Consider the following 17768-nt stretch of genomic DNA (forward strand, 5'->3'; position numbering starts at 1 on the left):
TTTAAAATTCCAGCTGAAGTTTGGCTTTGTTATAATCACTGCTGAATCCCACAGACTTACACAAACTTCCTAATTGAAAACCATAACAGACAGCATAAATGAACGCCTTTCTGAGTAAGAGAATTTTCATACGTAGATGATCATCCTATATCCTTGGTTCTGCTTGCCAATGCAAATGAGTCAGAGGGCTTGCCTCAGACACTGAGTTAATTGTGTAACTCTACAACGGAAAATACCATTGGAGAAGACTAGCTGACCTCACAGTTGGAAAAAAAAAAAAAAACTATTTAAAAGATGTGGAAACCAGATGTTTCAGTCACATTCAGGCACTGCTCTGAGAATTCATCACAAGCAGCCCCTGACAGGCTGAGAGCTTTTCTTCCACTGAAGACATGATCGTCTTAATTTACTTGTTCCTCTTGCTGTGGGAAGAGGCTCAAGGATGGGGATTCAAGAATGGAATCTTTCATAACTCCATATGGCTTGGTAAGAAATTCACTCATAAGCTTCTTGTTAGAAATACCAATGCTGTAAAACCAAGGTAGAATGAATCAGGGAAGTAAAACTTACTGATCTATTGATGGCTGATCAAAGACAATCCTTAAGAGAGAAAGCCATTGAAATATCTTTTAAGTGTTCTTGTTTCTGCTTAAGAATAGCTTTCTGAAATATTTTTGAATTGTTCAATAGAAAGTAGACATTATAAAAATGCACTTTTAGGTTTTTTTAAAAACAGATGTGGTAGCATGTTTTTAATCTTAACAAACTAAAACACCAATGTTTTGTACTTTAATTGTATTTGCAGTCAGATTTTAGATCAACTGGAATATATAAAAAAATTAGAGCCATTGTTCAATATCCTCTAAACTGTGGGGTATATCTGAAGTTTTTCTAAACCTCTTTTGACTATTTTGACAAAACCAGCTTACAATATGGAAAGGGGCAGGGGAAATGTTTCTTTGGCTGAATGTAATCTTGTCACTTTGATTCTTCTTGTTCTTCTATTCATATAAAAATACTTTCCAACCTTTTTGGGGACAAGAAAAGTTTCTTTTGTGGTTTTGTTCAATGTAAGGAATGACACAGACCAAATGGTGAAGACAAACAATACGAAAGGAGGGGAAAAGAAAAACAATACCGTTTATAATGTTCTGAGTATTAAACAATGAAAGTATTGCTTAAACAATACTTTCAATTCTTATGATGCATATTGCAAGTAATACTTTAATTATGTTGATTCAAATTGATACTGCTTTTTGTCCACAATTGTGTTAAAGAGAGAAAAACATTCAAATGCTTGGATAGATTCGTGCACCAAATAAAGAAATTAAGAGAAAGCCCAATTAACCTAGATCTTGGTTTTATGCTTGCTAAGCAACACATGGTTGTAGACAAATTTTCCCTTTCAGTGTATTTCTCTCTGTTAATAACTGCAAGCATGTGAATTTCATTAGAAAGCCTGATCTGTGATGCAGAGCCTTGCTGCTTTTTCTCAGCTTGAGCCAGTGGACTAGTTTCAGTGTGATCTATTTGGTCAAGATGCATTCTAGAGAGAATGTAGATGAACAAACAAATCTATATGCTAAATTTCTCTTTATTTTAATTGCACACATATCTTGCACACAAGATATGTGCATATAGCGTTAAAAATGTCATAAAGGTAACAAGAATTATGATCATTTGTGTAAATTTTGAAATTTTATCAAGCTTCTTTGTGATCAAGTGGTTGGAAAGTGTTTCTTTTTGGAGATGGAGTCTTTTTTTTTGTCAGTTGTGGAGCTTGAACTTTGGACCTGGGCACTGTTCTTGAGCTCTTCAGCTCAAGGCTAGCAGTCTACCACTTGAGTCACAGCGCCCACTTCCAGCTTTTTCTGTGTATGTGGTGCTGAGGAATTGAACCCAGGGCCTCATGCATGCGAGGCAAGCACTCTACCACTGAGCCACCTTCCCAGCCCAAAAGTGTTTCTTTTTGTTGTTGTTGTTGTTGTTGTTAAGTGATGTTGTATATTGCAAAAACATAAATATGGATAAGAGCGGTTCTGTCCCAGAGACAGAAAGCAATGACCCAAATCTTTGTAAAGAGTATGCTGCAAATCTGAGGCTTGGGATGAGTGTAAATTGCTTCAATATGGGACAAATTATTAACCAGTCTTCCTTGCACTAGTTGTTTCCAATCAGTTAGGGTCAATATAATGTTAGCAACAGTTTAGAGGGAAAAGATAGTTGTATTCAAAGGCAGGAATCTGCAGCAACTATCTAGAACAGGACACCTGCACTCTGTGGTTTTCTGGTTCCTTAAATGGTAGTTTAAAGAGGGGGTAACAATGCTCAATAGGACGTGCACTCATTACCTTGCTCATGTAACTATAACCCTCTGTATAGTATCTTTACAATAAAAAATTTTAAAAAAAAGAAATATACTCAATATGTGGCCTGTAACCCCTCTGTACTTCACCTTTACAATAAAATTTTTTTAAAAAAGAAAAAATAAGTAGTTTAAAACAAACAAGAACAGAAACTATAGGATAAGAAATGTCAGTCCATTTACATTTATCATAAAAAATAAAAGGCACAGACAGTAATTCTTTTTAACCTCTACTGAATCTGAAAAGGAAAGAAAGGAAAAGTAACATGTCATGAGTCCAGAAGCTATAATGGGACAGATGAAGAAACTGAGGCACAGGCAGCTATTTATACAAGTTATACAACTCTCCCCAGTAAAATCAGCAGTGAAGACACAGCCAACATTCTATGGTTGCCAGTTCTTAACAGGGGAAAAAAATTATTTTATCAGTTAAACAATTTTTTTAGTAAAGTCATGGGACTTGAACTCAAGGCCTGAATGCTGTCCCTGAGCTTTTCTACTCAAGGCTAACACTCTACCATTTCTGGTTTTCTGGTAGTTAACCGGAGATAAGAATCATATGTATTTTCCTGCCCCAGCTGGCTTCAAACCATGATCCTCAGATGTTAGCTTCCTGAGAAGTTAGGATTGTAGGTATGAGATACCAGTGCTTGGCTGATTAAGCAAAATTTTAATTAAAAAATATTACTGATTATTCACTATAAGAATTAATAAAATATTTCATCTGCAAGGTAAAATCTTTTAAATTAGGATTTTATTGTATGAAAATTCATCTTTTGGGAGAGGGAGGGAGAGTTGGTACTGGGGTTTGAACTCAGGGCCCAGGTGCTCTAACACCCAGCCCAAAAGGTCCATCTTAATAAATAAAAATTCTAACCTGAGGAATAGTTTAAAATAAATGTTAAACTCAAGAAGTCATAGTGGAGCCCCTCAGATTATAAAGTGAGATTGTAAAATGAGAATAAGGTAATTAATTTCATGTCTTATTTAAAATTGCCATCTGGTATAATGGTGCATGCCTAGAATCTCAAACTCAGAAGGTTGAGACAGAAAAAACGTAAATTCAAGGCCAGTTTAGGTTATATAGCAAGACCCAGTCACAAACAAATAAATAAAATAGCCTCGCATAATAAATAAAATGGCCAAATGGAGTAAGAGTATTCAATTTTGTCATAAGTTAACAGATTGAGAAATTTAGTGCTCTTTGAGGAAAACTGCAGAATATTAATATTTAACAAATTGACAATTACTGCAAATTATTTTTGTTACTTTTACTTACTATCTTATTGCTAGAAGATAACAATTTTTAACACTTACTGGGAGGAAACTCTTAAATTATTTTCTAAAAATGTATTAATTTTATTTTATTGCTAGGCCTGGGGCTTGAACTCAGGGCCTGGGCACTGTCCCTGAGTTTCTTTTGCTCAAGGCTAGCATTCTACCACTTGAGCCACAGTGCCACTTGTGGTACTGAGAAATCAAACCCAGGGCTTCTGCATGCTAGGCAAGCACTCTACTACTAAGCCACATTCCCAGCCCATTACATTTCAATTTTGGAGTAAAATAGAAAGAAAATCATTTTAAGAAAAACAAGACAAGCCAGGCTCTGGTGGTTTATGGCTGTAATTATAGCTACTCAGGAGGCTGAAATCTGAAGGGGAGTTTTGGTTTTTTTGTTTTTGTTGGTCGAGGGACTTGAACTCTGGGCCTGGGTGCTGTCCCTCAACTATTCAGCTCAAGGTTAGCACTCTACCACTTGAGCCACAGCGCCACTTCTGGCTTTTTCTGCTTATGTAGTGCTGAGGAATCAAACCCAGTGCCTCATGCATGCAAGCAACACTGAGCCACCTTCTCAGCCCCTGAGATCTGAGTTTAAAACCAGCCCTGGAAGGACTGTGGAGGACTCATCTAATTAACCACCAGAAAATTGGAAGTGGTGCTGTGGCTCAAAGTGGTAGAATGTTAGCCTTGAGCAAAAGACCTCAAGGAGAGCACCCAGGCTCCAAGTTCAAGCCCCACAACTGACAAAAAAGAAAGAAAAGAAAAGACAGCTATTAGAATAATTGCTGCATTTTTTAAAATAAAGGTTTCTCTTATTCTATATTTCTGGAGCACAGATACCATTTTACAAGTTGTGTCTTGTGTGTGTACACATGTGCGCACGCAAGTGCGTGTATGTACACGTGTACCCATGTGCCAGTGCCAGTTCTGGGGCCTGGGCTCTGTCCTTGAGCACAAAAGCGCATGCTACCACTCTACCACTTGAACCACAGCTCCACTTTCAACCTATTGGGGGCAATTTTATTAGAGATGAGAGTCTCATGGACTTTCCTGGCTGGCTGGCTTTGAACTGGGATCCACAGATCTCAGCCTCTTGAGTGGCTAGGATTCCGGGCACCAGTGCCCAGCCATTTTACAATTGTAAAAATTAACAATCCTTAGTATAATTAAATTAGACACGCCTGTGTTGTCTAGCAAAAGCCTTAGTGCCTATCTATATCAAGATAAACCTATTCCACCAGCCACGTGACTGTAATCTAACAATTGGAAAGCTGAGACAGTTGAATCATGAGTTCCAGACTAACTATGGCTACAAGACAAGCAAAACCCTGTCTCAAAAACTAAAAAAACAAAGAGTGAAGTTATGCCTGGAGTAATAGAGTGCCTGCCTGCCTACAAAGTACAAAGCCCTGAAATTGAATCCCAGCACTACCAAACCACATACTCTTGCTCTCTCTATCTCTCTCTCTCTCTCACACACACACACACACACACACATACTATAAAGATGTTCATGTTGCCCGTAGTGTGTAAGTTTCTTGAGAGGACAGTCTTGAGCCATAGTGCCTAGCAAAATAACTCTTGATACATGCCCCAAATAATTATTGGAAATTACCAAAAGTTTACTAAGGCTTCTGCACATGAAATCTCCTGACGGGCAAGAGATTTACTAAGGGGAACCATGGTGACTGGCTGTGATTTGATGCCATTGCTATTCTCTGGTCTCTAATGCAGAGAAGAGCAGGGTCCCAGGAAACTAGCAAAACCAAAAGCATATCAAGTACTGTCTCCATCCAACAGTAGCAATGTCAAGATAAAAGTTTGGGAAGGAGCATTAAAATGACCTCCATTTCTAATTCTACTAAAGGTATATCTTGCTGAAGCCAAGAAATATGTGGTCCCATTGGTAGCCAACTATACAGGTCAGTGTACCATCTTCTCATCTAGCAGATTTATGTAGCTTATCAGCACTGCTAGAGCTAGCTTTATGTCCTAGGAATCTCTTCACTGTTTTTTCATGGCACAAAGTGCTCTGAACTTAAAGCCATCCATTTTAAGTAGTGATCTGGAAGACAACTCACAGATAAGTTACCACTCCCTAAAATAATAAAAAAGTTAGGAACTGATAGGCATACCCAGTCTTTTTCTCTATTCTGCTTGAATCTATTCTTTCTTTTGTTTACCTTGGATTCCTTCAGACCTTTCCACAGTTTTAATTTATTTACTAAATTCTCAATTATGTTGCTTTAGTCATTCCCTCAAGTTGATATTTTGGCTTGTTTTTCTCCATCAGTGTGAACCTTCATATGGAGCCATTTTCATTGGTGTCTTTCCAAGTTTTTATGACTTAATGCCAAAAGAATGCCAAAACGTGTTATCACTTGTGGATGATAAAGAAATGCAATGTTATATTTAACCTTTTTTTTAGGTTCTCCTATCAGACACATATCCAGTTTTTGTTAATGCTCCCCCAAATTTCCCCTAAAATTCCCCTCATTCATCTTTTCCCCCAAGGATTTCTAACAATGAAAAATTAGCCACCCATGGCAATTGACCTAGAAAGTTCTTTGGCAAGAACAGTACCTGATGTAATCTTCCAGCAAACTTCCTTGTTTGGCCAGAATGGGTAATAATGCATTCATGACACCTTGTGATTTCACAGAACAAGCAGCAGGCGTGTACCACAGAGAAGCAAGATCTGGTAAATACAAGCTCACCTACACAGAGGCAAAGGCAGTGTGCGAATTTGAAGGTGGCCGCCTCGCTACTTACAAGCAGCTAGAAGCAGCCAGAAAAATCGGTAATTGATTTGACAATGGTTTCTCTTCTCTTTTATCCTGGTGGGGGAAAAAATTACTTTTCTACAACCCCTAAGAGAGAGACAGACAAGGGGGAAAGGAAAGAGGAAGAAAGAAAAGGAAAGGGGAAGGGAGTGAAGGAGGAAAAGAAATGTACTTGGTAAGAGGAAAGTTGAATTCAAAACCTTTTTCCCCCCAATACTTTTTTAACACAAGTGAAGAGTGTATTTGTTCTTTAAAAAACAAAAAGCTGCCAGGCATCAGTGGCTCATGCCTGTCATCCTAGCTATTCAAGAGGCTGAGATCGGAGGATCACAGTTCAAAGCCAGCCTGGGCAGGAAAGTCTGTGAGACTCCTTGTTTTTTGTTTTTTGGTTGGTCGTGGGGCCTGAACTCTGGGCCTGGGCGCTGTCCGTCCGCTCTTCAGCTCAAGGCTAGTGCTCTACCACTTGAGCTACAGCACCGCTTGTGGCTTTTTCTGCTTATGTGGTGCTGAGGAATGGAACCCAGGGCCTCATGCGTGCAAGGTAAGCACTCTACCACTGAGCCACCTTCCCAGCCCCTCTGTGAGACTCTTATCTCCAATAAACCACTCAGAAAACCAGAAGTGGCTCTGAATCCTAAGTAGATAGGCTTACAGATGTGTGCTACCAACAACACCCAGCTTAAAGTAGTATTTTTTATCTACAATTGATTGAATGCCTAGATACAGAACCCAGATTTTGGAGGGACAACTGTAAAGGTATTCTCTCCAAGAGTCCCAAAGTCTCCCTATATTACTGTTCCTCCTTAATTACAAGCTGTGTAGGGCAGAACTGGATGGATAGATAACATGACCTTTGTCTTTACTAGTAAAATAGATCTAGGATGGCATTAGCAGACACTAAAAATGGCTGCCAGGCTTAAGCATAGAAAACAGAGATGAGCCTTTGTTCAAAAATGGTAAGAAAATCTATCTTCATTCAAAAAAAAAAATTTTTTTTTTTGGGGTCCTGTCATGGGGCCTGAACTCTGGGCCTGGGCGCTGTCCCTCAGCTCTTCAGCTCAAGGCTAGCGCTCTACCACTTGAGCCACAGTGCCACTTCCGGCTTTTTTCTTTTTGCTTATGTGGTGCTGGGGAATCGAACCCAGGGTCTCAGGCATGCAAGGCAAGCGCTCTACCACTGAGCCACCTTCCCAGCCCTCAAAAATTTTTTAATATTACACTTATCTCAATTGATCTTGAAACAAAAGTTAATTAAACTATCACTTGAAATGTTTCATAATTTAAGAAATTCTCCCATAGCACAAGTTAGATCATATGTGAAAAGAAGCCACCTCTGAACTTGGATGATCTGTATATCCATGTGTTATAATTTCTAGTGCAGTGACATCTCTTTCTTTTATTTCACAAAGACAGTAATTATCTGTTATTTTGTGTGTGTTGAAACATTTTTTTAAAGGAAGAAGTCTTTTTGTTTGTTTACATTTTACATGAGCTGGGTTCGGAAAGTTGAGAAACATGGTTGGAGGTGCCCATCTGCTTGGTTGTGAGGCTTTGCCAGTTAAGCATCTAACGCTTTGTTCCTCTTGTAGGATTTCATGTCTGTGCTGCTGGCTGGATGGCCAAGGGCAGAGTTGGATACCCCATTGTGAAGCCAGGTCCCAACTGTGGATTTGGAAAAACTGGGATTATTGACTATGGATTCCGGCTCAATAGGAGTGAAAGATGGGATGCCTATTGCTACAACCCACACGGTTTGTTGTTAGAAATAATCATTGTAAAAAACACATACACAAGCAGGGCTCTGGTGGCTCACGCCTGTAATCCTAGCTACTCAGGAGGCTGAGATCTGAAGATCGCGGTTCAAAGCCAGCCCGGGCAGGAGAGACCGTGAGACTCCTATCTCCAATAAACCACCAGAAAACCGGAAGTGGCGCTGTAGCTCAAGTGGTAGAGCGCTCGCCTTGAGCTGAAGAGCTGAGGGACAGCGCCCAGGCCCAGAGTTCAAGCCCCATGACCGACAAAAAACAAAACACATACACAACAACAATAATAACAACAAAACATTTATAGGCTACTAACATTTATAGGTTACAAGAAATGGGTTTTCCTTTCAGAAATAGTGGATGCGGTCATGATTATTATTAACAATAAATATCATTCTTTGAATGCTTACTCTGTCTCACACACTGAATTATGTTCCTTTATTTGCAATCATTTAATAGTCACAGCTCTACAAGGAGCCATTGTTACAACTGAAATTTATAAAAGTTGAATCACTTACCCCAGATCACACGGCCAATAATTGGTACATGCTTGAGGTGAGAATTCAGGTTTTTTCCTATGTCAGAGAACTTCCTAGCCACAAAAAAGGGGGGACGGAGATTATAACCTAGCTATGGCCAAATAGCTAAGCAATCAAGTAATGTTACCAAACTAACTGTTTTGGATAATTTGTCCCTTGGTTGAATAAAGGAAAAGGAGACAAAGTAAACTCTTGCAAGGCTAAATTGAAGCTCTAGTATTGGCACAAAGAAAAAATAGTGTCTAAAAAGTGCAAGAAGTGTCAGGAGTGTGAACTTTTTCCTGAGTCTTTTTCTTCTTTTTTCTCCATTTCAGCAAAAGAGTGTGGTGGTGTCTTTACAGAGCCAAAGAGAATTTTCAAATCTCCAGGCTTCCCAAATGAGTATGATGACAACCAAGTCTGCTACTGGCACATTAGACTCAAGTATGGCCAGCGTATTCACCTGAGTTTTTTGGACTTTGACCTAGAAGATGATCCAGGTTGCTTAGCAGACTATGTGGAAATATATGACAGTTACGATGATGTCCATGGCTTTGTGGGAAGGTATGTGTTACTTCCCTACACAAAAAAGACAAGTGAACATTCAGTATTCCTGCTTCTTTAATCAGTTAAATCCAGCCAGCCACTAGTGGCTCACACTTGTAATCCTAGCTACTCACAAGGCTGAGATCTAAAGATGGTGATTTGAAATCAGCCTGGGCAGGAAAGACTATGAGACTCTTATATCTAATTAACCAGCAAAAAGCCAAAAGTAGAACTGGCTCAAATGGCAGAGCTTTAGTCTTGAGCTAAAAAAACAGAGACAGCACCCAGGCCCTGAGTTCAAGCCCCAGGACAGACACAAGTAAATGAATAATCAACCAAATCCATAATATTGACTTTCCAGTATCTACTCTCCAGTGATATCCAATAAGTTTTCAATTAAATTATTTCTCATTTGTCTGTTATGTGTACTTACTATTAGACTAGTAATCTCTGTCTTTTGTTCATTGTAAAATTGTAAGAACTCATTTGTCTAGTCTGCTTATTATTTTCTAGTAGGAGAAAGAAGAAACATGTGAGTTTGAAATTTTGTTAGTCATTTTTTTCATTTTTTTCTTTTTTCCTTTTTTTTCTGGTACTGGGGCTTGAACTCAATGAACTCAATTCTTCATGCTCTCCTTTGGCTTTTTTTTTTTTTCCTTGGCTGGCACTCTACCACTTGAGCCATCCTTCCAGCTCTGCTTTTTGCTAGTTATTTTAGAGAGATGTAGTCTCACAGACTTTTCTGTTAGGACTGGCTTCAAACCATGATCCTCCTGTTCTCAGCCTCCTGAATAGTCAAAATTACAGTGCACGGCTAAGTTTTCTAATGTGTCAGCATCCTAAAAGTGACTATATGGTCAGTAAATTGTTGCCTATATTCTCTATACAAAGCAATGACTATATTAGGAATGTAAGGTACAGTCCATCTCTCATGTAATTTAGCTATACAATGAATATTGTCTTAAAAGCAATCTTCTTTGTCATTAAAAAAATTGCTCATTATTCAATATTTTTCCTTTGGATTTTCAGCATGCTGGATCCTTTTTTTTTTGTTTTCCTATTGCAAATTTTTAATGTAGTTTAAATCTTGAATGCCTTACAAAATATTGATATATGAAAGTGTACAATTGAGTGCTTTACAAATGCAGGTCCCAGGCTGGGAAGGTGGCTCAGTGGTAGAGTGCTTTGCTTCACATGCATGAGGCCCTGGGTTCAATTCCTCAGCACTACAGAAGCAGAAAAAGCCAGAAGTGGTGCTGTGGCTCAAGTGGCAGAGCACGAGCTGAAGAGCTGAGTTCAGGCCCCATGACCGACCAAAAAAAAAAATCATAAACTACTATTTTTAGAAAGTTTTCACCAGGCTAATTTGTTATTTAGATTTATTTGTGTAATTTTCCTCTATAGTAGACTTTTCCCTCCTCCAGAATGAATTGCATTTTTAAAATTTACATCATTTTTATATAATTTCAGAAGGAGTTCATGACTTAGAGTGAAACATTAAATATTTTATGTCTATAACTTATATATATATATATATATATATAGTTTATTTTTTTCTTGGTTGTAGGGCTTGAACTCAGGACCTGGGTGCTGTCCCTGAGTGCACCCCCTACCACTTTGAGGCACAGTTCCACTTCTAGTTTTTGAGTAGTTAATTGGAGATAAGAGTCTCACAGAGACTTTTCTGCCCAGGCTGGCTTCAAACTTCAACCTTCAGATCTCAGCCTCCTGAGTAGCTAGGATTACAGGCATGAGCCACCAGCACCCAGCTGAACATAGAAATTTTATATCTATAATTTTTCCACATTTAAAACAATTTATCCTAGAATTTTAATTAAAAGAGAAAAAAGCCAGGCACCAATGGCTCACATTTATAATTGTAGCTACTCAGGTGGCTGAGATTTGGAGGATAGTAGTTTGAAGGTAATTCCAGACTGAAAAATCTGCTATATTCCATCTCCAAAATAATTAACAAAAATACAATCTGGAGATGCTGCTCAAGTATTTAGTACAGTACCAGCTGACCAACACCAAGGTCCTGAGTTGCAACCCATTAGTAGCAAAATAAACAAGAATAAAGAAAAATGAGACTTTCTGAAGGGATGTAAGGCATTTTATTCTCAGTAAAACTCCCGTCACAGCTGCTTAATGTTCTTTCATGTGACCTTTCTTTTCTAAAAATCCCCTTTCAGGTACTGTGGTGATGAGCTTCCAGAAGACATCATTAGCACAGGTAATGTCCGAATCACAGCAAAGATTTCCTTTTTTTCTTTTTTGCAGAGCCTTATTATCTATCATTCACTCTTTACAGTGGACAGGATTGAGGCTAAAATAGCTTGTGACAAAAAAATGCAAGACTTGTTTACAGTTAAAGACTTGTGCCATTTTTTATGCCAAAAATGCACACAGACTTTTGTTACGTGCAGGAAATGGAGTGATAGTCTTGAATGTGCCAGTTCATACATATTACTACAGCTATGATTTCTAATAAAATGCCTGGATTTTCAGACTGTCGGTTAGTGGTTGAGTGCTTGCTTAATATGTGTGAGGTGCTCCATTTATCACAAAATGTAAAATAACATAAGAGAGATTATTGATGAAAGGCAGAAGTAATTTATAAAGTTGTTCAAAAATACCTGTTGTCACTGAAAATAATCTTCTGTAATTATTTTCATTGTGTGTGTGTACACACACACGTGTGTGTGTCAGTACTAGGGCTTGAAGTCAGGGCTTGGATGCTGTCCCTGAGCTTTTGCTCAAGGCTGGCACTCAGCCACTTGAGCCACACCTCCACTTCCCTCTTCTTTGATGGTTAGTTGGTGATAAGAGTATCATGGACTTTCCTGCCCTGTCTGGCTTCAAACTATGATCCTGAGATCTCAGCCTCCTGAGTAACTAGGATTATAGATGTGAGTCACTGATGTCCAGCAATTTTCACATTTTTATCTTGCTACAGCATTCCCCCACACAGCATTCTGAAGAAGAACACAGGTTAGTGTGATATTTTAAGTGGTGTTACATAAGGAAATAAACCTAAGCTAAAATAAACTTTGGGTTAAATAGTGTTAAACAGATTTCTTTATTGGTAAACCACAGAAGCTTTTTTTTTTGGTCGGTCGTGGGACTTGAACTCTGGGCCTGGGCGTTCTCCCTCAGCATCTCAGCTCCTCAGCTCAAGGCTAGCACTTTACCACTTGAGCCATAGTGCCACTTCCCATTTTTTCTGTTTATGTGGTGCTGAGGAATCAAACCCAGGGCTTCATATATGCAAGGCAAGCGCTCTACCACTGAGCATCCTTCCCAGCCCAGCACTTTTTTTTTTTTTTCCTGGTTGTGGAACTTGAACTCTGGGTCTGGGCGCTGTCCCTCAGCTCTTCAGCTCAAGGCAAGCACTCTACCACTTGAGCCACTGCGCCACTTCCGGTTTTCTAGCAGTTTATTGCAGATAAGAGTCTCATGGACTTTCCTGCCCAGGCTGGCTTTGAACCATGATCCTCAGATCTGAGCCTCCTGAGTAGCTAGGATTACAGGTGTGAGCCACTGGCACCCAACTCAGAAGCACTTTTATTTTTATTTATTTGTTTTATTTATTTATTGGTGCCAGTTCTGGGGCTTGAACTCAGGGCCTGGTCACTGTCGCTGAGCTTCTTTTGCCCAAGGATAGCATTCTACCACTTGAGCCACAGCTCCATTTCCAGCTTTTTCTGTTTATGTGATACTAAGGAATTGAACCCAGGGCTTCATGCATGCTAGGCAAGCACTCTACCACTAAGCCACCTTCCCAGCCCCTCAAAAGCTTTTAATGTACTAATTTGTACAGCAAATCTCAAAAGGCCAACTACAAAAGACTGTATTGTCAAATTATCCCCCTCCCAAAATTATCTTGTATTTTTGTGCTAAGAAATATGTCTCTTGATTTAAGAAGTATACCTCAAAAAGAAAAAAAAATCCTTTTTATAGCATAAATGTATCCCAATAAGCAATACTACTTTCTTTTCTTTTCTTTTTTCTTTTTTTGCCAGTTCTGGGGCTTTAACTCAGGGCCTAAGCACTGTCCCTGGGCTTCTTTTGCTCAAGACTAGCCATCTACCATTTAAGCCACAGCATCACTTCCAGCTTTTCTGAGTAGTTTTATTGGAGATAACAGTCTCACAGACTTTTCTGTCCAGGCTGGCTTCAAATTGTGATCCTCAGCTCTTAGCCTTCTTAGTGCTAGGATTACAGGCTTGAGCCACCAGCATTTGGCTCATTTGTAATGCTACTTTCTAAATTATCCCAAACTGCTCTTTTTTAAAGCTACAAACCTTTTTTTCTTAGAAGTCTTTATTTTCTCTTTTAATTTCTGTTACCAGCACCAGAAGTTCACATTCTTATGGGCTCTATTTTCTCACCAGATCATAAAATCATCACAATACTTCTGTAACTAAAACCAGCAAAACTGCATTAAGTTGCAATTCTTAGTAATTTTTTTTTTCTGTGTGCCAGTACTGCGGCTTGAACTCAAAGCCTCTCTTGTTTGCCTCCCCCATTCCCCAGCTCTTGGCTGACACTCTACCACATTAGCCATACCTCCATTTCTGGTATTTCTCCTCTTTGTTTGCCTCAGCTAGCTTAGAAACAGGATCCTTAGATCTCTCAACCTCCTTAGTGGTTAAGATAACAGGTGTGAGCCACTGCCACCAGGCAGGCCTAAGTAATCTTGAAACAGGCAACTACCCATAGACTTACTTCCACACCAGGCTTGCAAAGCACTCAATTCTAGTGTATTTGTCCTCATTACAAGACAAAAGGGAAAGTTTCTGCACAGTCATGGAATGATTAATGCTTAATCCTTTAAAATTCATTGTTCTGTTACAATCTTCCTAGGAAAACGAATCCATTAAACCTTTTAAGTACATTTTAATCTTTATTGATGGGTGAAATGAATTTAAGTACACTGTTTGCAGTAGAACATGCAAATGTAAAGTTTGTTGCTCTGTGTCATTTGGTAATGACCCATTCACACCTTACTGGTTTGAATTGCTGCTTGAGATAATTCTGTCAGTGTTCCTACTACAACAACCATTTGTTGTTGTTGTTGTTGTTGTTGTTGTGTGATTCTAGGGTCCAACCCAGCACCTCAGCTTTCTAGTCAAGCTCTCTACTCCTGAGCTGCCCCCTCCCCATCCTACAAATAGATTCTCTTTTTTATTTGTTGGTGGTGGGACTTGAACTCGAGGCCTGGGTGCTGTCCCTGAGCCTCTTTTTGCTTAAGACTAGCACTCTACCACTTGAGCCGCAGCTCCACTTCCACTTTTGAGTGTTTAATTGGAGATCAGAGTCTCATGGGGACTTTTCTGCCCCGGGGCTGGCTTCGAACAAGAATCCTCAGATCTCAACCTCCTGAGTATCTAGGGTTACAGGCATGAGCCACCAGCACATGGCTCCAAATAGACTTTCTTAATGAGTCTAATGGAGTTCTCTCATGAGAACTCCAGGTACCAAAAAAGAGCTTCCTCTTAATCTCCAAATAACCTCACTTCAGCCTCCACCTCTTCCTATAGGACAGACTGGGGAGTGAAGTGAGGGGAGGGGGGGAGGGGGGGGAGGTTGCAGTGAGGAAACTCCACTTGCCAATGAAACCATGGACACAAAAACCTGAGAATCCACTTCTCAATTGGGTATTAGTCCTGTTCATCGGTGCTTAAATTCTCTGAGGAAACAGATTGGGTGTTTGAATTGTGGGATAAATCAAAGACCATTAACATTGTTGGTGTTTGGTTGGCCCCTCTCCTCACAGGAAATGTTATGACCTTGAAGTTCCTGAGTGATGCTTCCATCACAGCAGGAGGTTTCCAAATCAAGTACGTCGCTGTGGATCCTGTATCCAAAGCCAGTCAAGGAAAAAATACAAGTACTACTTCTACTGGAAATAAAAACTTTTTGGCCGGAAGGTTTAGCCACTTATAAAACAAATATATGGTGTTTATGGTTGCGTCTTCTGAAATGTCTTTGATATCATTTTTGAATTATTGTTATTCACTTTTATTTATTATTTTTCAAAATGTGAAACACTAGAAGAAAATTGAAAAATGCAGAACATTTCAAAGAGAAAATCTCACATAACCCTACTACATGGAAATAACTGTTAACGTGTTTATATATTTTTCTTTCATTTTTCTACTTATGGTATATGTATACATGGTATCTATCTATCTATATATTTGTTTTTGACATTTTGAAAGTCTGTTCCATAAACAACTTTTGTGTGTGTGTGTGCTAGACCTGGGGCTTGAACTCAGGGCCTAGGCACTGTTCCTGAGCTTTTGTGCTACCACTTGAATCACAGCTCCATTTCTGACTTTTGTGGTAGTTAATTGAAAATAAGAGTTTCATTGACTTTCCTGCCCAGGCTGACTTTGAACTGAGGTCTTAGCCTCTTGAATAGCTATGATTACGGGTGTGAGCCATTGGCACTATTTTTTGTTTTGTTCTGTTTTGTTTTGTTTGTGCCAGTACTGGGAATTGAATGTCAAGCCTTTTATTGCTTGGCTTTTTCTCATTCAGAGCTGTTATTCTGCCACTTGAGCCATACCTTTACTTCCAACTTCTTGTTGTTTAATTGGAAATAAGAGCATCAAAGATTTGTCTGCCCTGGGTGGCTTCTAACAGATTTTCAAATCCTAGCCTCTTGAGTGCTAGAAATTATAGGTAAGCCACTGGCATCAAGTTTTATATCCTCATTTTTCTCTAAACTTTAGGTCCTAAGCATTTCCCAAGTCATTGAATATTTTACAAAAACATGATTTTGAATGGTTGAACAATATTCTGTGATATGATTGTTTTATACTTTATTTAAATCTGTTTCAGTTGTTGGACTTTTAGATTGCTTTCATAAATATTGTTGCAATAAATATTCTTGGGCATACATACTTGTGCAGTATTATAATTTGTGGTTCAGTGATCTAGATGTAGAATTATTAGATCAGAGAAAAATGAAAATAGAGCTTTATATTTCAAGTGGCAAAAAAAAAGAGATATCAGAATGATTTGGTAAGGGATTTGGCTATTATCTCACCCCTGATTTCTTGGAAGGTTATGTAAATAAATTCTTCTTGATGATGTGGAATATTAGCACAGGTTTTTAGGCATTAGGCAGGAACTCAGTCCAACCAATGGCCTCCTATAAAATTTAGTTCATAAAATGAATATTCCCATTATGAGAGTAGATGTTTCTTTATCTAATTATAGTTTTTGCTTACTTCTTCACCTTTTTTAGGGGTTGGGGAAAGCCACACTTGCTACTCTTTGTGTGAGAGGTAAAGATTACCAACCAATTAAATTTAACAGAAATGTATGTGCCAAACATTGTTCTAGATATGTAAGGAACACTAGAAAACCAATAGAAATCTCTGGGCTTTGAGAAGCAGAAGTCCTGGTGGATGAAGAAAAGCAATAATTAATGAACATGATAAATTAATAAACTACATTCTAGAAACCCGTTAAAGTATTGTAGTGACCTTTGTGGGCAGTTTCAATGGGTGGAGAAATCAAAGGCCTAAATAAAGTAATTTGAAAAGTGAAATGGAGATGTATTAGAGTCAGTGAATGTATCAATCACTATAATGAAATACCTGACATCTAGCTACTTAGGAAAAAAAAAGAGAAGTCTGTTAAGTTCACAGTTTTGGAGACTGAAAAACATCCAAAAGCCAATAACATAGGATCTGGCAAGGGCTGTCCCTTGGCTGTATCAACTAATGGCCTGTGCAGCAATGGTAGTATGTAGTACTTGGTAAATGAATACATCTCAAAACAGTAACAGACAAAGTGTGGACAGGAGGGCTAACTTTGCTCTTTTTATAACATCCTATCATGAGCACTCCAGGTACCAAACAAGAGCGACCTCTTAATCCCCAAATGACTTCCCATCAGCCTCCTCCTCTTAGATGCTCTGCAATGGGCAATTAGTGCTATCCTGGGCCCAAATTTCCAATGGAAATTGACCTTTGGGGGACATTCAAGCCACACCCACACCATGGCAATGAATTTGGCTATATAGAAATTGGTAGTCACAAGTGTATATAGGCTAAATAAGGAGGGTGGTAGTAGGGAAACTGGCTTTGTTAGTGGGGAATACTAGCTGGAGAGGGTTGGACTAACAAGGAAAGTGAATAAGGATGAATATGAATATAGTAGCAGAATGTATGTATAGACTCAGAACATTGAAACCTATTGACATTGTTTTAGAAAGGGGGCAGGAAAAGAAGAGTGATAGAGGGGTGATGGAAATACATTGTATAAATGCATGGAAATGTCATAGTGAAATACCCGCTTCCATTTAACTAATGTATGCAAATAAAAAAGAAGAAGGGGGCTGGGAAGGTGGCTCAGTGGTAGAGTGCTTGCCTTGCATGCATGAGGCCTTGGGTTCGATTCCTCAGCACCACATAAGCACAAAGAAAAAAAGCCGGAAGTGGCGCTGTGGCTCAAGTGGTAGAGTGCTAGCCTTGAGCTGAAGAGCTGAGGGACA

At 39.0% G+C, this 17768-nt stretch overlaps 1 protein-coding gene across 1 annotated transcript; it reads left to right on the forward strand.

Annotated features, from left to right (window-relative positions):
• The first annotated feature begins 341 nt into the window (after window positions 1-341).
• Tnfaip6 (TNF alpha induced protein 6) lies at window positions 342-15533 on the forward strand. The gene is made up of 6 exons (XM_042683528.1): window positions 342-486; window positions 6309-6446; window positions 8019-8180; window positions 9046-9274; window positions 11449-11489; window positions 15036-15533. Exons 1-6 carry the CDS (start codon window positions 393-395, stop codon window positions 15203-15205), a joined length of 834 nt encoding a protein of 277 aa, XP_042539462.1. The 5' UTR covers window positions 342-392; the 3' UTR covers window positions 15206-15533.
• Window positions 15534-17768: the final 2235 nt, after the last annotated feature.

Source organism: Dipodomys spectabilis, unplaced genomic scaffold (genome assembly GCF_019054845.1).
Source record: "Dipodomys spectabilis isolate Male_0828 unplaced genomic scaffold, ASM1905484v1 ptg000081l, whole genome shotgun sequence".
Classification (NCBI taxonomy): Eukaryota; Metazoa; Chordata; class Mammalia; order Rodentia; family Heteromyidae; genus Dipodomys; species Dipodomys spectabilis.

Coding starts and splice junctions, on each gene's coding strand:
- Tnfaip6 (XM_042683528.1), top strand. CDS start 393: ATGATCGTCTTAATTTACTTGTTCCTCTTGCTGTGGGAAGAGGCTCAA. Junction 6,447..8,018: donor AGAAGCAGCCAGAAAAATCG/GTAATTGATTTG, acceptor TTCCTCTTGTAG/GATTTCATGTCTGTGCTGCT. Junction 11,490..15,035: donor AGAAGACATCATTAGCACAG/GTAATGTCCGAA, acceptor CTCTCCTCACAG/GAAATGTTATGACCTTGAAG.